Here is a 24,524-nt window from a genome sequence, read left to right as displayed (position 1 = left end):
CAGATAAAACTCTAAAGGGAAATGGAATGAGGGATATAGTTAAAATCCTTAATTAATACATTACATTTCAAATGCTTTAACTGTTTTTTTTTTCTTTTCTGTATGTTTAATAAAAAGTTTAAAAGATTTTGAATGATGTGTTTGTCATGGAACTAAGCAGTGTCTGTACCCAAGCCCCTGAATCATGTTCAACTGTTTAGTGTTGTCCAGTGACAAGCTCATATTAACATCTTTTACTCTCTGAGCCCATTTATTCCATTGAATTTGACGCAATAGGTCCCAATGAGCTTTGGGTCCCATTGACTTCAATGAGCTTTGGATCAGGACATTAATCTGGATTTACCATTGAGAGAAAGTCAAGCTTAAACCATTTTTTTGGGGTGGGCGTGGTGTATGGAAAGCTAACACAGAAGATGGGCATAGTTTTGCTACTGTGTATCTGGCTTTTAATTCTGTCTGAGGACTGGAGAGGAAGAAGGGAATGCATCAGAAAGAAGTGAAGTTGCTAGAGGTTTGGAATCCCAGATATAGGCAAGTTAATTCCGGGGGGCTTCTCAAGAAAAATGTGAAGATGCTCTACAAGTATTTTAATGACACAATTCTGAAACCCTCTGCCTTTATTGTATTTTTTTAAAATAAGTCTTCCTCTGTGTCATTCTGGATCACACCTGTCAATTCCCAGTACCTGAACTGACATTTTTGAAGGCATCACTACATATCTGTGGCAAAAGTTGCACTTACTGGATTTTTTCTCTTTTCTCTTATTTTGTTGGTTTTCCTCTTCTTTGGTTTTTTATACTCCTCCATCACTTCTGACCTCATGTCCCCTGACACTGCCTGTCCCCCCTCTTCTTCTTTCTCTCTGTTCTTTCATCTCCTGATTTCCTTTCTTCTTTCCACACTCCCATTTTCAGCCTTCTCTATGACGGGTTTGCTCATAGAGACCCCCTTCGGACTGCCACCTGATGAGCTGAGACTACCTCTGAGCCCATTTTCTCTGCCAGTTTGGGCCTCCAGAACCCTGCTTTGTTGAGCCAGACACACCAGTCTGCTCCAACACAGACCCAGGGTCTGAACCACGCGCCCCAAAGCTGCAGACTTAACTGAAAACAGTGTAAGAAGTGCTCCTGTCTCCAGCACCCAGATACCCAGTTCCCAAATAAATCTGTTTTACTCTGTATAAAGCTTATACAGGATAAACTCATAAATTGTCCGCCCTCTATAACAATGATAGCAAGATATGCACAGCTGTTTGCTCCCCCAGCAATTGCTATAATTGCTAACTGGGTTAATTAATAAACAAAAGTGATTTTATTTAGTATAACAAGTAGGATTTAAGTGGTTCCAAGTTATAACAGACAGAACAAAGTAAGTTACCAAGCAAAATAAAACAAAAACATGCAAGTCTAAGCCTAATACATTAAGAAACTGATTACAGATAAATCTCACCCTCAGAGATGTTCCAATAAGCTTCTTTCACAGACAAGACTCCTTTCTAGTCTGGGCCCAATCCTTTCCCCTGGTACAGTCCTTGTTCCAACTCAGGTGGTAGCTAGGGGATTTCTCATGACTGCTGCCCCTTTGTTCTGTTCCACCCCCTTATATAGCTTTGGCACAGGACGGGAATCTTTTGTTTCTCTGGGTCTCCACCCCTCCTTCTAAATGGAAAAGCACCAGGTTTAAGATGGATTCCAGTACCAGATGACATGGTCACATGTCATGGGAAACCTAAGCCTTCATTCTTCCTGGCCTGAATCACACGAAGGCTTGCAAATAAACAGAGCTATTTACAACCAATTGTCCTAGTTGATGGGAGCCATCAAGATTCCAAACCACCATTAATGGCCCACACGTTGCATAATTAAAATAGGACCTCAGAGTTATATTTCATATTTCTAGTTTCAGATACAAGAATGATACAAATTGGATGACCACACTCAGTAGAGTATAAGCTTTGTAATGATACTGTACAAGAGACCTTTTGCATGAAGCATACCCCAGTTACATCATATTCACCCTTATTAGCATATTTTCATAGAATCCTATGGAGTGCAACGTCACATCCTGAGTTTCTTTCGTCTTTCCACGCTCCCATTTTCAGCCTTCTGTAAACTATCATTTGTCTTTCACTTCATTCCAGCTTCCAATTTCCCCTTATTCCCCTCCGCTCCCAATCCTTAAATTCCATTGAAGAATTATTCTTTCTTGGTCATTTCTTGCCTCTCCATCAGTCTATCTCTGACTCACACAAAAAACTTGCTACATCACCTGCTCAATATTATGCATCTATATTGTGAAGGGGTGATCAGAATGGAGTGCTGTGTTTCAAGAGTGAAATCCTGGCCCTATTGAAGCCAATGGGAATTATGTAAGGATTTCATCCCAAATGAGAGCATACCTTGGATTTAGATAATAGCATAATACTGTTTCCAGTATTTTCTGTCATATTTATATGGCTACACATTTTGTTTGCTGTTTTTGACCAACACTACACAATGAACGTGTTTACATCAAGCTGTCGAGATGACCCGAGGTCTTTTCATGAAAGGTTACAATCTACTTTGCATTTGTCAGCACTGACTTTCTGCATTGTGCTGCTCATTCACTTAGCTTTCTTAGGCTTTCTTAGTTTAACAGGAAGATTGAGAGCAAACATTAAGTAAAATCAGGTATTTGTGTGTGTGACTCCTGTTAGTGTGTGGTAAGTGGAGCTTTGGAGTGCTGGCTGGGATCGGGTATTCCAGCAGCATGTGTGGAGAAGGGTTCAAATGCATCATTGAAAACAAACAAAAATGCAATCAAAAGGAAACATATAAAAACAATATTGACTTAAGAAAAGTCTGAATTTGTCTTTTTAGTCTGGGAAATCTATGCAGGAGTTTAGCCTTCCTGGGGTTTGGCTTGCATTTGTTACTGTTATTGCTAAAATTTTTTCTAAAGCTCTCTAAAATGCAGAAAATCGTATCTGAAATTTCAAAAATGTCTGGGGGAAGAGTTCTAGGTTCTCCCATTTAAATATTGTTCTTCCCTATTGTCTTCCCACAGCTTCCCCATTCTTGTTTGCATAGCTGCACGCCTGAGTGCAGCCACTGAGTCTCTCAAAGTTTCCTGCTTCTAATACAGTGCGAGACTTTCTGGAGGAAAGATGATTTAGGGGTTACGGGTGCTAGTCCAGAACTTGGGTGACTCAGGTTAAATTCTCTGTCCGATTACAGACCACCTGTGTGAACTTGGGCAAGTCACTTAGCTTGTCTGGGCTTCAGTTCTTCATCTGTGAAATGGGGGTAATAGTTTTGGCCTACCTTGCAAGGATATTGTGAGGCTAAATATGTTAATGATTGCGAGATGCTTAGCTACTATGGGTATGTCTACACTACGGAATAAGGTCAAATTTATAGAAGTCGTTTTTTTAGAAATCGGTTTTATATATTCGAGTGTGTGTGTCCCCACAGAAAATGCTCTAAGTGCATTAAGTGCATTAACTCGGCAGAGTGCTTCCACAGTACCGAGGCTAGAGTCGACTTCCGGAGCGTTGCACTGTGGGTAGCTATCCCACAGTTCCCGCAATCTCCGCTGCCCACTGGAATTCTGGGTTGAGATCCCAATGCCTGATGGGGCTAAAACATTGTCGCGGGTGGTTCTGGGTACATATCGTCAGGCCCCCGTTCCCTCCCTCCCTCCGTGAAAGCAAGGGCAGACAATCATTTCGCGCCTTTTTTCCTGAGTTACCTGTGCAGACGCCATACCACGGCAAGCATGGAGCCCGCTCAGGTAACCGTCACCCGATGTCTCCTGGGTGCTGGCAGACGCGGTACGGCATTGCTACACAGTAGCAGCAACCCCTTGCCTTGTGGCAGCAGACGGTACAGTACGACTGGTAGCCGTCATCGTCATGTCCGAGGTGCTCCTGGCCACGTCGGCTGGGAGCGCCTGGGCAGACATGGGCGCAGGGACTAAATTTGGAGTGACTTGACCAGGTCATTCTCTTTAGTCCTGCAGTCAGTCCTATTGAACCGTCTTATGGTGAGCGGGCAGGCGATACGGACTGCTAGCAGTCGTACTGTACCATCTTCTGCCAGGCAGGCAAGAGATGAGGATTGCTAGTAGTCGTATTGTACCATCTTCTGCCGGGCAGGCAAGAGATGAGGATGGCTAGCAGTCGTACTGTACCATCTTCTGCCGAGCAGCCATGAGATGTGGATGGCATGCAGTCCTTCTGCACCGTCTGCTGCCAGCCAAAGATGTAAAAGATAGATGGAGTGGATCAAAACAAGAAATAGACCAGATTTGTTTTGTACTCATTTGCTTCCCCCTCTCCCCTGTCTAGGGGACTCATTCCTCTAGGTCACACTGCAGTCACTCACAGAGAAGGTGCAGCGAGGTAAATCTAGCCATGTATCAATCAGAGGCCAGGCTAACCTCCTTGTTCCAATAAGAACAATAACTTAGGTGCACCATTTCTTATTGGAACCCTCCATGAAGTCCTGCCTGAAATACTCCTTGATGTAAAGCCACCCCCTTTGTTGATTTCAGCTCCCTGAAGCCAACTCTGTAAGCCGTGTCGTCAGTCGCCCATCCCTCCGTCAGAGCAACGGCAGACAATTGTTCCGCGCCTTTTTTCTGTGCGGACGCCATACCAAGGCAAGCATGGAGGCTGCTCAGCTCACTTTGGCAATTAGGAGCACATTAAACACCACACGCATTATCCAGCAGTATATGCAGCCCCAGAACCTGGCAAAGTGATATCGGGCGAGGAGGCGACGTCAGCGCGGTCACGTGAGTGATCAGAACATGGACACAGATTTCTCTGAAAGCATGGGCCCTGCCAATGCATGCATCATGGTGCTAATGGGGCAGGTTCATGCTGTGGAACGCCGATTCTGGGCTCGGGAAACAAGCACAGACTGGTGGGACCGCATAGTGTTGCAGGTCTGGGACGATTCCCAGTGGCTGCGAAACTTTCGCATGCGTAAGGACACTTTCATGGAACTTTGTGACTTGCTTTCCCCTGCCCTGAAACACATGAATACCAAGATGAGAGCAGCCCTCACAGTTGAGAAGCGAGTGGCGATAGCTCTGTGGAAGCTTGCAACGCCAGACAGCTACCGGTCAGTTGGGAATCAATTTGGAGTGGGCAAATCTACTGTTGGGGCTGCTGTGATGCAAGTAGCCCACACAATCAAAGATCTGCTGATATCAAGGGTAGTGACCCTGGGAAATGTGCAGGTCATAGTGGATGGCTTTGCTGCAATGGGATTCCCTAAGTGTGGTGGGGCCATAGACGGAACCCATATCCCTATCTTGGCACCGGAGCACCAAGCCGCCAAGTACATAAACCGCAAGGGGTACTTTTCGATAGTGCTGCAAGCTCTGGTGGATCACAAGGGACGTTTCACCAACATCAACGTGGGATGGCCGGGAAAGGTACATGACGCTCGCATCTTCAGGAACTCTGGTCTGTTTCAAAAGCTGCAGGAAGGGACTTTATTCCCAGACCAGAAAATAACTGTTGGGGATGTTGAAATGCCTATATGTATCCTTGGGGACCCAGCCTACCCCTTAATGCCATGGCTCACGAAGCCGTACACAGGCAGCCTGGACAGTAGTCAGGAGCTGTTCAACTACAGGCTGAGCAAGTGCAGAATGGTGGTAGAATGTGCATTTGGACGTTTAAAGGCGCGCTGGCGCAGTTTACTGACTCGCTTAGACCTCAGCGAAACCAATATTCCCACTGTTATTACTGCTTGCTGTGTGCTCCACAATATCTGTGAGAGTAAGGGGGAGACGTTTATGGTGGGGTGGGAGGTTGAGGCAAATCGCCTGGCTGCTGGTTACGCGCAGCCAGACACCAGGGCGGTTAGAAGAGCACAGGAGGGCGCAGTACGCATCAGAGAAGCTTTGAAAACCAGTTTCGTGACTGGCCAGGCTACGGTGTGAAAGTTCTGTTTGTTTCTCCTTGATGAAACCCCCCGCGCCTTGGTTCACTCTACTTCCCTGTAAGCTAACCACCCTCCCCGCCTCCCTTCAATCACCACTTGCAGAGGCAATAAAGTCATTGTTGCTTCACATTCATGCATTCTTTATTCATTCATCACACAAATAGGGGGATGACTACCAAGGTAGCCCAGGAGGGGTGGTGGAGGAGGGAAGGAAAATGCCACACAGCACTTTAAAAGTTTACAACTTTAAAATTTATTGAATGCCAGCCTTCTTTTTTTTGGCAATCCTCTGTGGCGGAGTGGCTGGTTGGCCGGTGGCCCCCCTACCGCGTTCTTGGGCGTCTGGGTGTGGAGGCTATGGAACTTGGGGAGGAGGGCGGTTGGTTACACAGGGGCTGGAGTGGCAGTCTGTGCTCCAGCTGCCTTTGCTGCAGCTCAACCATACACTGGAGCATACTGGTTTGGTCCTGCAGCAGCCTCAGCATTGAATCCTGCCTCCTCTCATCACGCTGCCGCCACATTTGAGCTTCAGCCCTGTCTTCATCCCGCCACTTACTCTTTTCAGCCCGCCACTTACTCTCTTCAGCCCACCACCTCTCCTCCCGGTCATTTTGTACTTTCCTGCACTCTGACATTATTTGCCTCCACGCATTCGTCTGTGCTCTGTCAGTGTGGGAGGACAGCATGAGCTCGGAGAACATTTCATCTCGAGTGCGTTTTTTTTTCTTTCTAAGCTTCACTAGCCTCTGGGAAGGAGAAGATCCTGTGATCATTGAAACACATGCAGCTGGTGGAGAAAAACAAAGGGACAGCGGTATTTAAAAAGACACATTTTATAAAACAGCGGCTACACTCTTTCATGGTAAACCTTGCTGTTAACATTACATACATAGCACATGTGCTTTCGTTACAAGGTCGCATTTTGCCTCCCCCCACCGCGTGGCTACCCCCTCAACCCTCCCCCCTCCCTGTGGCTAACAGCGGGGAACATTTCTGTTTAGTCACAGGCAAACAGCCCAGCAGGAATGGGCTCCTCTGAGTGTCCCCTGAAGAAAAGCACTCTATTTCAACCAGGTGACTATGAATTATATCTCACTCTCCTGAGGATAACACAGAGAGATAAAGAACGGATGTTGTTTGAACGCCAGCAAACATACACTGCAATGCTTTGTTGTACAATGATTCCCGAGTAGGCCTGGAGTGGTAAAGTGTCCTACCATGAAGGACGCAATAAGGCTGCCCTCTCCAGAAACCTTTTGCAAAGGCTTTGGGAGTACATCCAGGAGAGCCGCGAATGCCAGGGCAAAGTAATCCTTTCACATGCTTGTTTTTAAACCATGTATAGTATTTTAAAAGGTACACTCACCGGAGGTCCCTTCTCCGCCTGCTGGGTCCAGGAGGCAGCCTTGGGTGGGTTCGGGGGGTTCTGGCTCCAGGTCCAGGGTGAGAAACAGTTCCTGGCTGTCGGGAAAACTGGTTTCTCCGCTTGTTTGCTGTGATCTATCTACAACCTCCTCCTCCTCCTCATCTTCTTCATCCCCAAAACCTGCTTCCGTATTGCCTCCATCTCCATTGAAGGAGTCAAACAACAGGGCTGGGGTAGTGGTGGCTGAAACCCCTAAAATGGCATGCAGCTCATCATAGAAGTGGCATGTTTGGGGCTCTGACCCGGAGCGGCCGTTCGCCTCTCTGGTTTTCTGGTAGGCTTGCCTCAGCTCCTTCAGTTTCACGCGGCACTGCTTCGGGTCCCTGTTATGGCCTCTGTCCTTCATGCCCTGGGAGATTTTGACAAATGTTTTGGCATTTTGAAAACTGGAACGGAGTTCTGATAGCACGGATTCCTCTCCCCATACAGTGATCAGATCCCGTACCTCCCGTTCAGTCCATGCTGGAGCTCTTTTGCGATTCTGGGACTCCATCATGGTCACCTCTGCTGATGAGCTCTGCATGGTCACCTGCAGCTTGCCACGCTGGCCAAACAGGAAATGAGATTCAAAAGTTCGCGGTTCTTTTCCTGTCTACCTGGCCAGTGCATCTGAGTTGAGTGCTGTCCAGAGCGGTCACAATGGAGCACTCTGGGATAGCTCCCGGAGGCCAATACTGTCGAATTGTGTCCACAGTACCCCAAATTCGAGCCGGCAAGGCCGATTTAAGCGCTAATCCACTTGTCAGGGGTGGAGTAAGGAAATCGATTTTAAGAGCCCTTTAAGTCGAAATAAAGGGCTTCATCGTGTGGACGGGTGCAGGTTTACATCGATTTAATGCTGCTAAATTCGACCTAAAGTCCTCGTGTAGACCAGGGCTATATAAGAATCTAAGGGTATGTGTTCACTTACAGTGCTGCAGCGGCACAGCCTGTATCTATTGATTTTATTTGGGCTAGATTTCCATTTTTTGAAGGGTGCTTGATTGACTTGGAAAAGCTCCATACCTTGCCATTTCATCATGCTTTTTTTCTTTTTGCTTACTGTTTTCTTTTGTGTTTAGTGCTATACATATCTTCTCTGACTCTGTAGCTTCCATGCAGAGTTTAAGAATTTTAATTTCCTTATTTCAGGTGCTTTGCAACTAGCATAATTACTTTTAAAAATCTCCCTGCTGAAAGTTAAATATCTGAGTGCTAGATTTTGGTACTATCCCTCCCCACAAGGGTATTGAACTTAATTATAATGTGGTTGCTATTACTTAGTGGTTCAATGATAGTTATACCTTGAACCAACACCTGTGTGCTATGTAGTACTATGATGAGAGTAGCTGCTCCTCTTCTGTGCTCCAGAACTAGTTGATCCTGTCAAACTGTCCTGCAATGGGATGAGTAGCAACTTCAGGGCAGCCTGTTAAGAAGCAGGGCACAAACCCCAAGCTAGTTGTGAGTTCCATACTTTGATTTCACAAGCCAATTATCAAATGTAAACTCCTCAAGCAGTATAAGACCCTTAACATGTTACAGACAATCTCCTTGGGTACTCTCTATCTTGCATCCAGGTAAGCTTGGCTTTGTGGTAGATGGTCCCTTTCACCAAAAATCACAACAATATTCAAGTTACTCCCAGTCCCAAAGGACCAGTCATTTATCCCAGGTCAGTTGCATCATAGATCTCACACCAAAGACAATACTTATTGTCAATCCTATAATAATCTATCTAATGGTTTATTAACTAGGGAAACAAAATAAGAGAGTTATTCACAAGATTAAAGCAGATAAACATACACACATGCAAATGAGTTACAGTCATAAGTTTCAAAAGGTAGTAGCTTCTATAATAAGCAAGCTTTATATGTCCCTTAGGGCTAACCCAGCTAAACACTGGGGATCTCTTGCTTATGCCTAGAAAATCTTGCCCTTAAGAGTCCAAGCAACAGAGAAATACAGTTTCTTCTAGACAGGGATTTTTATTTCTTTTCCCTCTTCTCTGAGCTGCCACTTCAGCTGATGGAAGGAATTCATTTGAACTTATCCTCTTGATGAGCGGGGAGAGCAACCAATAAAGTCTTTTGTCCTCTGATGTTCCATAATAATTTGTCTGATGTTGCTGGGCCTTCTCTGTTGGGCAGGACATCACACCTTTTGTTTTAGGTCAGCATTTCCCACTAATTAACATCTCACTCTGGTTTGGAGCTTTAGAGTCACAGTCAGAGGCTTACAGTGTAAATGCTCAAATATTACCTTACAATATGGGTTACAGATGTTATAAGTATGGGTGGCAGGTATAAGAGGCTTGGAGAGGCTAAGCCTCCCCACACGGGGCAAGAAATGCTGGATGTGGCGCATCGCTCTTTGGAGGCCAGCCGGTGCCTTTGGAGCACCGCTGGCGGAAGCTCCTGAGAAGTGTGTGGGAGACACTGGCACCTGGACTGTGGACCTGCCCGTGCTCTGCCCCAAGGCCTCACTCCCCCCTGACCTCTTACACCCTTGTGCCATACCTCTTCCTCCCAAGGCCTCCCCTTGGTCTCCCTCTTTCCCCAAAGCCCCCCATGTCCGCTGCTTGAGCTTCTCTGCCACCACCCCTGAGGCCTCCCCACTTGCCACTCGCTACTCTCCGCTCTCTCACCGGAAGCCCTCCCCCAGACTCCTGCTTGCTTCTCTCCGTCCCCTCCCCCAAGAGGCCCCTGCCCACTGCTCGGAGAGGAGGGGCAGAGAGGAGAGGGCTGAAGGGCCTCAGGAGAGGAGGCCAAGCTGGGGCAGGGTCTCAGGGTGGAGTGGGTAGGGGATTGGGCCACAGTCCAGGCACCAGTGGCCCCCCCACTTATAGCGAGCTTCTGGCACTCGCGCCCAGCCACCCCAAATGCAAGAGTCACACACCACCTATGGGTTATAATCCATACAGCAATTTACAAGCATTCAATAAAGTCTAAACACTAAGCACATTTTTACAACCTTAATACGTATTTTAACAATAGTAATATACACAGGTGAGGCTGACTAATTCCAGCTATGTATTTGTCAGCATCCAAGTGAAGCATGGGGACCTTGGCATAAGCTGGCATCTAGTTTGCCAGTGTCACAGATCCATGAACGTTTCATTTAAGGTGTTAAGAAATTGTGTCCTGAAGTGACCAGTTTATATGCGAAAAGTTGAAATGACCCATTATTGCTTTATTAGTTGTACTTACTGTCACGGAGTGTGGGGGAGTCCAGGCCCTGCACCCCTCTTCCAGGGATTCACTGAGACTCTCAGCCAGCCAGTAAAACAGAAGGTTTATTGGACAACAGGAACACAGTCCAAAACAGAGCTTGTGGGTACACCCAGGACCCCTCAGTCAAGTCCTTCTGGGGGAGCAGGGAGCTTAGACCCCAGCCCTGGGGTTCCCTGTGTTCCTCCACCCAGGCCCAAACTGAAAACTAAACCCCCCCAGCAGGCTCTCTCCTGCAGCCTGTCTTCACATTCCTGGGCAGAGGTGTTACCTCCCCCTCCCCTTCCTGGCTCAGGTTACAGGCTCTCAGGTCTCCCATCCCCAGGGCACATTCCCAGGTCAACACTCCCCCCTCCCTGCTGCGTCACATCGTCACACTTACCTCTTTGGTCTCTCTTAGCATTGCACACCCAATGTATTTCTCCTGATCTGGATGTCAGTAGTATGCTTTATATTCTGATGGCTTTGGAATTATATCCAGTGATGCTGTATTGTCCTTTGGGGAAAATCTTGCTCCTTTAATGTGGATTTGAAGGACCTTGTTAGCAGTGGCACTGATGTGCACCCACATGCCAATAGCCATGGGAGTTTGAGAGGGGTTGAGGGAGGAGCAGCGACAGTACACTTGGATTTGTGACCACCTGGATCCACTAGCCATTCCTCTTCATAGAGCAGAGACACAGGCACTGCAGAGGCTGCAGTTGTGTTCCCAGAACAGCTGCGCTGCTACTCTGCAGATCTGCAGGTCATGGGAAGAAAAATTCCTTCCAGGCGGCTCCCAGAGAGATCCCCTGCACAGCCTGCAATTACATGGGCCACATGCTGGGAGGCAGGATTGCCCATATGCATTAACAGTGAAAAGGCTTTTCTACAGATATATAAAATGATATAAGTGCCAACACTATATTAAGTCATTTGGATTGTTTGACAATCCATGGGTTTAATAACCATTAACCTTCCTATCACATAATTATTACAGCTAAATTCTCTACTCTTTTAAATAGATACCTGATTCAGGAAAGCCCACCTATTCAAGATTTAAAAGTTGCATTGTGAAGAAACTGACGTCCAGTGTCCCTGTTGCTAGTAGCCCTATCATCACAAGATGGCAGCAGACACATGCAAGAAATCACGTTGAGCAAACTTTCACAGAGTGTCAGCCTCTTAATCTCTTTCCAGCTGATGGATCTGAGCTAGTAAGGACTCCTGCAAAGATCTCAACAATCCCAGGTCAGTCTGCAGGTAGAAAAACAGCACGGGGACCGGATCACTCTGGAGATTCACAAGGGCCTCTAAAGTTCCCAGTTAATCTGCATCCGGCCAAAGCTGGTAGTGACCAAAAGTGGTGGGTTCAGTGTCCCACCTGAGATATATGTGTTGATGTCAGTCCAGTTCCTAGTGGATAAGTATTATTATTAGAGAGACAAGGTGAGCAAGGTAATAACTTCTATTGGACCAACTTCTGTTGGAGAGAGAGACAAGCTTTCAAGCCACACAGAGCTCTTGTTCAGGTCTGGGAAAGGTACTCCCAGCATCACTGCAAAATGCAAAGTATTATCATTTGTACATAGCAGCATAAGTGTGCAGGAGCTTTAGAGGGAGAATAAAAGCACAGGGTCTAATTCATCTTAGTGGAATTATACTGCTCTTAAACTGGTGTAAAAGGAGAATTAGGCCCATGACCCCTTCCTGTGGAATGTACAACCTAGCATAGATAGGGCATGACATGCTGGTAATGCAGGGACAGGTGACATCAGGGAAGGCAAAGGGAAAAAAAGAGCCAGATCCTTGTGTCCAGACAAGTTGCTTTCAGTGTAGGACCACTTTGGGCCCCTGGTCCTGGGGGTAGATGGGGGCTGAGTGCTCTAAGATGCACTGGTTTGTAACAATACCTTCAATGGTTTTACACCAGCTGAGATTGCCTGGAATGCTGATGCTCAGTCTGTAAGCTGGTTTCTTGGAGAGGGAGGTGATCATTTCCTGGGCTGGCTTGGACCAGCTCTGGCAGCCCAGAGGTTGTGTGGTGTGTAGAGGGACTTGGGAGGAGACCCAGGCTTGTGTCTGTCCTTGTGTGTGTTGGCAGAGAGGAGTTATGAGGGAGCAGGCAGTAAACTGGCCAGACCTATGGTAGCTTTAACTGAGAACCTGAGGCTGTGTGGGTCAGCTGAGCTCAGTGCTGGCTCATTGAAAGAACAACCATGAAAAGGGTACATGGTTTCCTTGCTTCTTTTGGGGTGCCTGAGATTTGATTCCCATATGTAGCAATATCGAGGACAGATGGGGAAGTCATTCACTCATTGCATGCACACAGTTGGCTGAGTTATGGGACAAAGTGAGATCCATATTTACCTGATTCAGGATCCAAATCATTAGACACCTAATAAAGGTTGCTCCTAAAAATAGAGAGTGGGTTGTCACCCTGTTCCTACCAGCCAAAGACTGTTAGGGACACTTGCAATGTGTGCCACTTTCCTCTATTGAATGGAATGTGACAGTTGCTCAAGAGTGTGATCCTAACTCTAGTCTCTGGCTCACAAAGAAGGTATAAGCCCTTAAACAAAAGGAGTTCTCCCTCCTTTAGCTTTAATGGTAGGAGCTTGTCTGTATGATGCAGAAATCCCTGCGTTCCATTTCTGATGGCAGTGGTGAAGTTGTGTGTAGCCATGGAATCCTTGCCAACATTCCTAGGAGACATTTCCTCTGGGGCTGAGTGCAGAGCCCTGCTCCTACCAGCCATGAAGCCTGGAATCAAGCTATCAACATAAAATTTGGATTCTGTTGGTGATAGTGCATTGTTCTACTAACAAAGCATCAGGCCAACCCTCAGGATTAGTGTTACCAAAGAATCTGCTTTATAATGGAAAGGAACAATACAAGCATTGGGCAAACGTACTCTTATTTTTTAAAGGAAATGTATCCATTAAAACCTTTTTTGCAGTATCTTTTCAGGTGCCTATCAAAAATTCTACCAACGAACCTTATGTCATTACTAATGCCACAGCTAAGTGTCATGAGACAACTTACTTACAAGGAAGAAATAAAAGGAGAGCTGAAATTGCAAAGAAGCAGGTAAGTAATGTAACATTGCATATGTATTGACAGGATTTATATTAAACCCTTTTCTGATATTTGCATTGTTAGCATATTTTGTTACCTTGTCCTCTTCCCAGAATCTCCTGCTTATTTTCTACCTTTTTAACATGTCAAACAGTGACAAGAACAGCAGGCTGCAGAGCAGCCATCTAGATAAGTGTAATTAAAAATTGCTCTGTCACTTGTGGTTAACTTACATTCATGTGTCTCTGCTTCTCCAGACTATAGAGAGATAAGGATAGTGGGGTAATATCTTCATTTAAAGTTTTATTGAAAACTCACTTCTCCCATGAAGAACATGGCGCTGATCCATGTCAGTAAAAATTATCACTACATCATGAAACACAAACTATACTTTCTCCCTCTCTTCTATCTTAATTCTATCTGCTTGGACTCTCAGTACAATCTTATGTTGTTCATTTGCTCAGTCTGTAAGCTGTTTGGGTCAGTGACAGTGTGATGGCTGCCATCTTTACTGATACATTGGGGTTTGAACCGGGGATCTCCAGAGCTAAAAGCATGAGCTAAAGAGTCAAGGTTATATAGCTAGGGGCTGGAGCAACTGCCTCTCCCTTTGGCTTGTACAGCACCGTTCACATGGTCAATATTGTCACAGGGTAACTGGCCCTCTGAAGGGGTCAGGAACCCAGCCTACCTGTGACAGGATCTGCTAAGGAGAATGAGTCAATGCAGATCCACCAGTGAGTAATTAATTGCCTAGGGTGACAGTTAATTGAGCCCTCATGACCCTAATTAGACCCAGGTGTTCCTTAACCAGTTAGGAGGTCCTGGAATACAAGAAGCTCCTGAGAAAAGGGACTTCTCAGGGGAGCTGGTTAGAGAGTTCACCAGGAAAGGAGACCTAATTAGGGTTGCCGCCTCTAAGGAACAAAAAACAGACCATAAAACTGGACAGCTCACAGTGTGTACTGAGCATCCTTAGAGATTTCCCAGGACATCTACCTCAAAAAAAAAAAAAAAAAAAAAAGGAACAATCCTGGGGAAACCTGGGGATGGTAACCTGAGACCTATGGAAGGTGCTCCTAGGAGGAAGACATTCAGAAAGGGGAGCACTATAAACATCAAGCCCTAGGTAGATCTTGTCCTGGAGCAAGGACAGCAGCAGGAGGTCCAGACTGCAGAGGAACTATACTCTGCTCTGGAAAAGAGTTGCAGTAGCTTGATCGTTAGGTTGACTCTGAGCCCAGAGAAGGAACCCTTCCCCCAGGTCATGGCAAGAGGCCTGACTCCAGAGTGGGTCCTGGGTCAAGAGGACCAAACTGGTGAGGAGATTTGGCTGAGGAGGTTGATGGACCCAGGTGGGCACAGGTAGATTAAGACGAACTTGGCCCACTGGCTAGGATGTTTGCAGTGAAGACTTGCTTGTGTGTCTGTTTGACCTTTGGTTAAATGAATTAGAGCCCTGAAGGGGCACCGTTCATTACGTAAAAGCCTTGTTGAACTCACTAAAGTCCGTTAAGGAAAACTGAGGCAGATACATACCCATGGTTTGGCACCAGGCTACCATAAAGTGCTCCAGGGTTGTGTCCACCTTAATAAATGATACATATGAATAATAATAAAGAATACTGATGTGCCATTTTCACATAATCTTTTTTGTGACCATACCCACACTTTAAGGATGGAGCATAGTTGTTAACTCTGAATGTCTTTGCTTCTATTGGTTTGTGTCACATCATTAACATTATTTAAACTTAAATGATAGGCTCTGGTCTCAGCACACGAACAGCTAAACTATTGTCAAGTTTTTAGTAAGTGTCACGGCAAAGGAGAGTTAGTGTGGGTGTCTTTTCTATAATACTGAAAGAAGAACAGAAAACAGTGGTCAGCGCTGACTAGAAATATATGGGAGGATGCTCTAATAATTTTCTACAGGTATAGTAATGAATAAGGCTAAGATATAGTCAGTGGGTGGAGTGTCTGTCCCCTAGACCCGCTCCAGCAGTGGCTGGCGTGGCTTCCCTGGAGGCCACCTGAGCAGCTGGCCCTGGGGTCAGTCACACTGGATGCTGCGGAAGTCACAGAGGTCGCAGGAAGTCATGAAATCTGTGACTTCCATGACCTCCGTGACAGACACGGAGCCCTAGTAATGAATGACCATTTAAGATGATAAATAGTGCTCATTCTGCCTGATAGTGGAAGGGGGTAGTGCAAATCAAGAATAAAAGTCTCTTGGACATTCCAGTGAATGTGTGGTCCTTTTGTGGTCCAGAAGATTATTTCCCCATGTATATAGTATGTTTTCCATATAAATGTCTGCACTAGTTTCCGAGACATTCAAATCCAAGTAATCTGATTATCTTTTTGCCAAATTGTCTGTATAAATCATTAATAAAATGCCTCTCAAAGAGGTCATGGTTCAGAACAGCTCTGGGACATGCAAAGAAGAAATATTACTTTTCCAGTGATGTGTCTGTGAGACATTTCTTGTAATTATTAAAGTAGGATTTAGAAGAAGAGCAGCATTTTGCCCATTTGGAGAGATTGGATTTCATAAACATTTTTTAACTAACATGCTGTTAATCTTCAGCGGTGGGTGAACGCATCAACTATATTTCCACCCGTCTGAAAAAAATATTACAGACCAAACTAACATTTCTTTGACCTCATAACAAACCCACAGAGAAACTGTCATAATACTATTCAATGCAATATGAATAAACATTTTGGCCTCTTGTTACCATCACATATTAAGAAGAAATGTGGTGTCAGGGATAGGTGAAGAGGTTAGGATCAAATAAGAACTGGCCTGAGCCTTTGCCCAAATCTTGACCATAATCTTAAACAGGTCTTTTCTGAAGACTGAAAAAGTTCCAGTAACAGTTTGCTTCCCCCCACACTTACTTTCCATTATCACATGCTTAGCATTTTCTGGTTATATCTGAGACCCAATGCAGGGAGCATCAGAAATCTCATTAAAGACCCTACTTCCATGAGATTAGCCTCCTGATTTTCAGCACCAGGAGATTCAGATAGTTTTTGACAAGGTTTGGATAAGCATCTGAACTTTTGGGTGGCAAGTAGATGTTCTACGGAGGGAGGATGGTGTTGAGATTAAGGCACATGGTTTGGAGATTAGAGACTGATATTCTACGCATCGTTTTGGTACAGACTCAGTGCCTGACAGGAGCCAAATCACTCAACCTCTTTGAACCTCAGTTCCCTCATCTGTAAAATGGGGATGATAATACAGGGATATTGTAACGGTTAATTCATGAGTATTTGTAAAGTGTGTTGAGTCCCTTAGATCAGTGGTTCTCAGCCACGGGTCCAGGGCCTCAAGCAGGTTTCAGGGAGGCCTCCAAGTAGGGCCAGCATTAGACTCGCTGGGGTCCAGGGCAGAAAGCCAAAGCCCCACCATGTGGGGCTGAAACCCAGATTCCTGAGACCCGCCACCCGGGGCTGAAGCTGAAGCCTGAGCAATGTAGCTTCATGGGGTACCCCTGTAGCATTGGGCCCCAGGCAATTGCCCTGCTTGCTACCCCCTAATGCCGGCACTGGCTTTTATATGCAGAAAATCAGTTATTGTGGCACAGGTGGGTTGTGGAGTTTTTATAGCATGTTGGGGGGGGGTGCTCAGAAAGAAAAAGATTGAGAACCTCTGCCTTAGATGGAAGGAGCTATGGATGTGCACATAATGATGTCATGCATAATACTTCAAAATTCCTCCTCAATAATGTTTTCATTTGAATATATTTGTAGAAATGTCTTACTCAGCTGTTAATGCTCCAAGAGGGTGGATTTGACATCCCAGAAAATGACAGTATAAAGATCTGTGGAAACACTGAGTGTATTTGGAAAGGTATGCTACTGGGACAGTGAATGCTAGTAGTATATCTTGGCAATAAGGACAATATAAGATGTTACTTGGGCACCAAGAGGATTCTTTGATTATCATATGAGTCTTGTTTATCTACTGTTTATGAAAAATGTTAATTTGTTTTGATGGTCTAGTTATTTCTATGCATCTCAAATTCTCAGCAGTTAGGTCCTGATCCAAACCCTTGTAATCAACGGGAGTCTTTCCATTGACTTCAATGGGCTTTAGATTTGGCCCTTAGTACCAGACTGCACAGATACTAATAGCCATGCCGATCAGCTGAATGCTCCATAGCTACTGGCCTTAATTATGAGTCAAAGCAACAGAAATATCTCTCAAGAGTTCTTTTAGACTAGCTGGATAGAGAGATTTCCTCCTCTCTGTGGTTTCTGCTTCACTAATTTTAATTAGTGAGAGGCTCAAATATCTGATTCCCTCAATATGGAAGCTTAAATATGTGGGATGGAGGGTACCATTTAGGTAGACAGCAGTGGGCAATTGCTTGGCCCCAGATTTTGGTAATCCTCCTTGGTATTCTGACTGTCTGAGAGAAATTTTCAAACCTGATCACATATGTTGTGACTGCAGGAAAAGAATAAGAAGCCTTGGTCCTCTACAGTTTTACATGTCATTATGGAACTTTAGTAATTGCCCACAGAAATGGCTACTTATGTCTGCAATAACCTGATGTGCCTGCAAAAATATAGGCATGTGAGCTCCTAACGGACGTGTGTATAGTTTTGAATCCACAATTTAGGCAGCCGCATGTGAATATTTAGCTTGCTGGATCAAATTGTAGAGGGAGGTAGGAGAGTCAGAGGCTCATCCTTCTCAGGTGCTACCCTGAGTTTTCTTATCTTGTTTGTCTGTAGCCAAAATCTTTAGGCATTAAGCCCAATGGTGACTGGGGAGAGATTTTTAAAAGCATAAATGGTAGCTAGGTGCCCAGTTCCCATGGAAAGTCAATGTGAGGTAGGCACTTAGCAACCATGTGTGCCTCTGAGAATCTGCCCCTGAGAATCTGGTTTTGGTCTCAGTTACTCCGGTGTAAATAAGGAGTAACTCCAATGAAGTCAATGGTGTGAGAACAAATCAGGCCCTGGGTGGTTAATAACAGTGTTACCTAGTGGATGGAACAGCGGACTAAGTGTCAGGAATGCCAGGTTTTATTCCTGTTACACACTTGCTATGTCATCTTGAGTAAGTAACTTAGGGTAAAATTTTCAAAGGTGTCTAAATCCCATTTCCAGAAGTGGCATGGGCACTTGGGCTCAGATTTTTAAAGGTATTTAGGAATTGCTCTGCTCAGTTTTGCAAAGCCTAAAACCCAGATGCTAATCCCCCTAGATTAGGCACATAACTCCTACTGGGCCTAAGTGATTGAGATGGCTTAAATCCCATTTTAAAAATGATTTAGGAGCCTAAGTCTCACTGCAAATCAATGTTAATCTGTTAATACATCTGTAAAATAACACAAAGGGGTGCAATGAGGTTCAGGCAGCTCAATGACGTAAAAAACTCACACATGGAATATATTAGAATGCTGTGGTTTTATCACAATGCACTTCGGGTGGGTACATTAATCATGAGAAGAGAAACCACAAGTGCGTTATGCTGATCATCCCATCCTTTATAATCAACTGTGCCATACCATAGTCTGTATATGCTACAGAAGAACTGTTTTAGGAATGCTTTAAAGAGCTTTTCAATTTTTATTGTGACTGTCTTATTATATTCCTCCCTCTGTAAAACCAGATGTCTTAATTGTCACTAGTTCAACTGTAGTGGGCTGAGAGAGAGCCAGACAGGTCCCTAAAAATAACCTAAAATAACTCTTCTGTACCCATATGTCACACCTTTATCGTCAGTTATTTTGGGCCCGTCTAGGGTTAGCAGTGAGTGCTGTGTGTCCCCCTAGGCACGAGGGAATTTCCCTTATCCAGTGACTTTTGCAGGACTACAGGATATCAGACTTCAAAGTCCCAACATGTTTATGCATTGAACAAGTTGTCACTGGCCCAGGGATGACTCTTGCTCACCTTCAGTCTAAGACAAGTGTCACTTTCTGGGAGCAAATCCCATATTTGAGAGAGGAGAAAATGTTTGTCTGGCAGTTTGATTTTTTATTTTAATGGCATATGTTTGAACCTGCTCCGTGATGTTGGAATGCTAGGATAAATCCTGGGGAGAGGAATATGAGATAGAGCAGGGCATCATGAACAGAGTTTATGAAAAAGCAGATTCGTCCGAAGGAGCCTCAAGCTCTCATCACAGACACATTGATTAGGAAATTATCTGTTAAAAGTCTAGGGCTCTTAATTCTCGAAACCCACATACGCTGCATCTAAACTGGGGAAATTTACAACCTAATCCTGCAATGAGCTCTGCTCAGATGGGCCCCACTGGCGTTCTGTACAGAGCTCCTTGCAGGAACACTGGCTTAGTCTTAACTTCATATGTAAGTTTAAGAAAACAAAGAAAAGTCTTTTAAGATGAATCCTCGAGTATGGCTCTAAACCCTGCATTTCCCACAATCACACTTCACTTACAGATTCCAGTGGAAATATTAAAGGGTTTTCAGAAACACAAATACAGTGAAAATGGCTTAGAGTCAAGCGATTTGAGCCTGACAATCAGCTTTGTGGAATTTTTCATGAAATGTATTAAAAGATTTCATGAAATCTCTCTATAAACATGAAAGGAAAACTGGCAGTTTGGATTTAAATCTTGCCCTGAAGCGACTGAAAAAAACAAGGAAATGTTTGGGTTGCAAAACCCTCCAAATATGCTAAATTCTGCACAGAACAAGTAGATACATGGCCCCTACACTGAAGAATTTACACAAAACACTGAATTAATGCATGAGAGCTAGAAAGTGAAACCAGCTAAAAAGAAAAAATGAACCATTTACCCTGTTTTCCCTGTCCAAGTTGAGAGAAGTACAAAAAAGTAGGGTGAAAAGAATTTTTAGCAGTGAAGGTATTTAGCCATTGGAACAATTTACCTAGGGATGTGTGGGTTCTCCATTACTTTTAAAACAAGGCTGGATGACTTTCTAGAAAATCTGCTCTAGCTCAACCAAAAGTTATGGGCTTGATGCAGCAATCACTGGGTGAGTTCTGTGGCCTGCACTATGCAGGAGGTCAGATTAGATTATCCTAATGGCCCCTTTTGACCTTCACATCTATGAATCTAGGTAATCCAAGGTGAGTGTTAAATACATTTATCATATGGCTCTGCAATTTATGACAGATATGACTTTCATAGATGGTGTTTGGGGGTGTGTGTATGTATATATGCACTGAGGTTATAGCTTTGTGATAGATTGCAGAGCCATGTGATAATACAGATTTGTTCTTGACAAACTTCAACGTTTGCTGATTTGAAAGCTGAACATTAATTATCCTTGTAAATCAATTTCCTTAGAATGCCTGGAGCATTCCTTATTCATTCTGAATATCTTTATCTAAAGAATTTGACAAAAATATTCCTTGTAAAGGGGGGTTTCAAAATGGCACAAGGAAGGTGCACAGATGCGAATGCCCATCATGCTGCTGCAAGATAATTTCTGAAGTGTAACAAGAAAATAAAATCTTGTTGCTAATTACATAGCTCTTTTCTACAGGACGTGGGGTCTTTGCATCAAAACGCAGACAGTGACCACAAGGCTAACGGTTCTGCTTGCTCATACTTGTGTTTTTCTGCTGTTTTTTTCTGTTTCTCACTTCTTCCTCATCACATACCTAAAATAGAGTGATCAAAGACATCAAAGGCAGGCCTGATGTGAAAAGTCTTTTCCTGTGGTTTTGTATTGGGGGGACTCTTTTGATGGGAACTTAAAACCAAATAGCAGCAAATATTTAGAGAATGAATTAACCACTTCATTTGGGGATTTTGAGGTGACTGAGCATCTAAGAAGCCTTTGAAAGTTAAAGACCTTTTAACAGAGAACTAAAGCAGGAGAAAAAGGCAAGGCTAAATTTTAGGGCTGTCGATTAATTGCAGTTAACTCATGCGATTAACTAAAAAAAATTATTCACAATTTAAAAAATTAATCGCGATTAATCGCAATTTTAATTGCACTGTTAAACAATAGAATACCAATTGAAATTTATTTAATATTTTGGATATTTTTGTACATTTTCATATATATTGTATTCTGTGTTGTAATTGAAATTGAAGTATATATTGTTTTTTATTACAAATATTTGCACTGTAAAAATGATAAAAGAAATAGTTTTCAATTCACCTCATACAAGTACTGTAGTGCAATCTCTTTGTCGTGAAAGAGCAATTGACAAATGTAGATTTTTTTGTTACATATCTGCACTCAAAAACAAAACAATGTAAAACTTCAGAGCCTACAAGTCCGCTCAGTCCTACTTCTCATTCAGCCAATGGCTGAGACAAACAAGTTTGTTTACATTTACAGGCGATAATGTTGCCCTCTTTTTATTAACAATGTCACCAGAAATGGAGAACAGGCATTTGCATGGCACTTCTGTAGCTGGCATTGCAATGTATCTATGTGCCAGATATGTTAGATATTCGTATGCCCCTTCATGCTTTGGCCACCATTCCAGAGGACATGCTTCTATGCTGATGATGCTTGTTTAAAAAAATAATACGTTAATTCAATTTTTGACTGAACTCCTTGGGGGAGAATTGTATGTCCCCCTGCTCTGTTTTACCCACATTCTGCCATATATTTCATGTTATAGCAGTCTCGGATGATGACCCAGCACATGTTGTTCATTTTAAGAACACTTTCACTGCAGATTTGACAAAACACAAAGAAGGTATCAATGTGAGATTTCTAAAGATAGCTACAGCATTTGATCCAAGGTTTAAGAATCTGAAGTGCCTTCCAAAATCTGAGTGGGATGGGGTGCGGAGCATGCTTTCAGAAGTCTTAAAAGAGCAATACTCAGATGTGGAAACTACAGAATGTGAACCACCAAAAAAGAAAATCAAACTTCTGCTGGTGGCATCTGACTCAGAGGATTAAAATGAACATGCGTTGGTCCGCACTGCTTTGGATTGTTATCAAGCAGAAGCTGTCATTGGCATGGACGCATGTCCCCTGGAATGGTGGTTGAAGCATGAATGGACTTATGAATCTTTAGCGCATCTGGTACATAAATATCTTGCAGTGCTGGCTACAACAGTGCCATGTGACTGCCTGTTCTCACTTTCAGGTGACATTGTACATAAGAAGTGGGCAGCATTATCTCCTGCAAATGTAAACAAACTTGTTTGTCTGAGCTATTGGCTGAATGAGAAGTAGGACTGAGTGGACTTGTGGGCTCTAAAGTTTTACGTTGTTTTTTTATTTTTGAATGCAGTTATTTTTTTTGTTCCCAATTCTACATTTGTAAGTTCAACTTTCATGGTAGAGATTGCACTACAGTACTTGTATTAGGTGAATTGAAAAATACTATTTCTTTTGTTTTTTTACAGTGCAAATACTTGTAATAAAAAATAAATATAAATTGAGCACTGCACACTTTGTATTCTGTTTTGTAATTAAAATCAATATATTTGAAAATGTAGAAAACATCCAAAATATTTAAATAAATGGTATTGTATTATTGTTTAATCGCGTGATTAATTGCGGTTAATTTTTTTAATTTTTTGACAGCCCTACTAAATTTGTTTCACGCTGGCCTTTGATATAATTGAAATGGAATATAACAGAATGCTTTATTCTGGCTCAGGTACACTTCATGAGGGGATGAACAGGGTGGAGGCTTTAATCTACACTTAATATTTACATCTAATATTTTGGCCCTGGCTGGGTGTGTGGCCAGCCCCCACTGTAAATTAGAGCACCCTCAGGGTGCTGTAATTTATGCCTGGGTTGTCTCTGGCCTCATAGGAACCATGAATAAAACAACTATTGTCTGAGGAAAACTAGTGGCAATTTTAATGAGTGAATCACATACTTTGAATCTTTAAACGCAGGCTGCCAGAATGGAGTGAATAATGAATTTACTGCTCACAGAATTTCCACTAATACCGAATCTTTCATACCATTTGTCCCAGAGGTCAGGCTTCATATTACTGGCTTACGCAATGATTACTGTAAGTTTTTTATTCTCTTTCATTACTTGGGTGGTTGAATTTTGTAGGAGAGTGGGAACTTTTGTATCTTATGTCTTAAGATGGGTAGCTGAAGTGTGGCCCTTACACCAGATGTGGTCCATGGAGTTCTACAGTGAGGCCTATGGCTAATCTCATTTTTCTTACAGGAGTGCAGCCTGTGAAAACTATAGGTCCTAATATGTAATTTCAGGCTGCTTGGATGAAAATGGAGCAGACTGCATGCTGGGAATTATAGTCTCCATGGGTAATACCTCTGTAGTTGTAGTAATTATAATAATACCTAGTTCTTATATACTGCTTTTCATCTGTAAATCTCAAAGTATTTACAAAGGGGATAAGTACTATCATCCCCACTTAATAAAGTCAAGTGCAGAATAGGTGTTATTCTTGGGCTCATAGCAGTTTACCTATGGGCCAGTCCCTCTATTGGGCAAAACTTGAAATCTGGTTGTATTCTGAGATTTAACGGAGGTAGTTTGCTGTTTATATGATATATACATTTTGGGGCAAATTTTCTCCCAGGCCTTTAGCTGATCTTCAGTAGTGCACATGCAAAATTACACAGGAATGTAAATTTGCTTGCACTCTCCAACTGCAAATACCTGGGCAATCACTTTAAAAATTCTAACAATCATGAACATGCAAGTGTTAGAGCTTCCACTTGCAAAACTATCTTGTCGCTGCATTTTTTTGTGGATTAACATGAAAACATTTGCATATGTGTATTAGACAAGTTCACTTGTATCTGTGAATGTGCACAATTTTGCTGATGCATAAATTGAGTTTGGGATTCTACCCTGGTTATTTACACTTATTTCACTCAAGCTGTCTGCTCTCTGAGAGTGCAGCATCAGCACAGCTCTGTTCCTGCAAATGATTCCTTATTAGTGTTGGTTTATATTCATTTTTGA

General features: G+C 43.6%; 1 protein-coding gene across 4 annotated transcripts in view; it reads left to right on the top strand.

Moving 5' to 3' along the window:
• CDC20B (cell division cycle 20B) overlaps positions 1-24,524 on the top strand; it is a 56,627-nt gene that overhangs the window by 15,073 nt on the left and 17,030 nt on the right. For 3 of the 4 annotated variants that reach the window (XM_075128471.1, XM_048851182.2, XM_075128472.1), the window contains exons 3-6: positions 11,579-11,804; positions 13,513-13,643; positions 17,391-17,490; positions 23,473-23,592. In XM_075128471.1, coding sequence (XP_074984572.1) covers positions 11,579-11,804; positions 13,513-13,643; positions 17,391-17,490; positions 23,473-23,592 — 577 coding nt within the window. Of the gene's footprint in view, positions 1-4,533; positions 5,425-11,578; positions 11,805-13,512; positions 13,644-17,390; positions 17,491-23,472; positions 23,593-24,524 lie in introns of all 4 variants that reach the window. The other variant, XM_048851181.2, reaches the window with a different exon arrangement.

The sequence above is a fragment of the Caretta caretta genome, chromosome 5 (genome assembly GCF_965140235.1).
Source record: "Caretta caretta isolate rCarCar2 chromosome 5, rCarCar1.hap1, whole genome shotgun sequence".
Lineage (NCBI taxonomy): Eukaryota > Metazoa > Chordata > Testudines > Cheloniidae > Caretta > Caretta caretta.
This window is presented reverse-complemented; position numbering and strand designations above follow the sequence as displayed.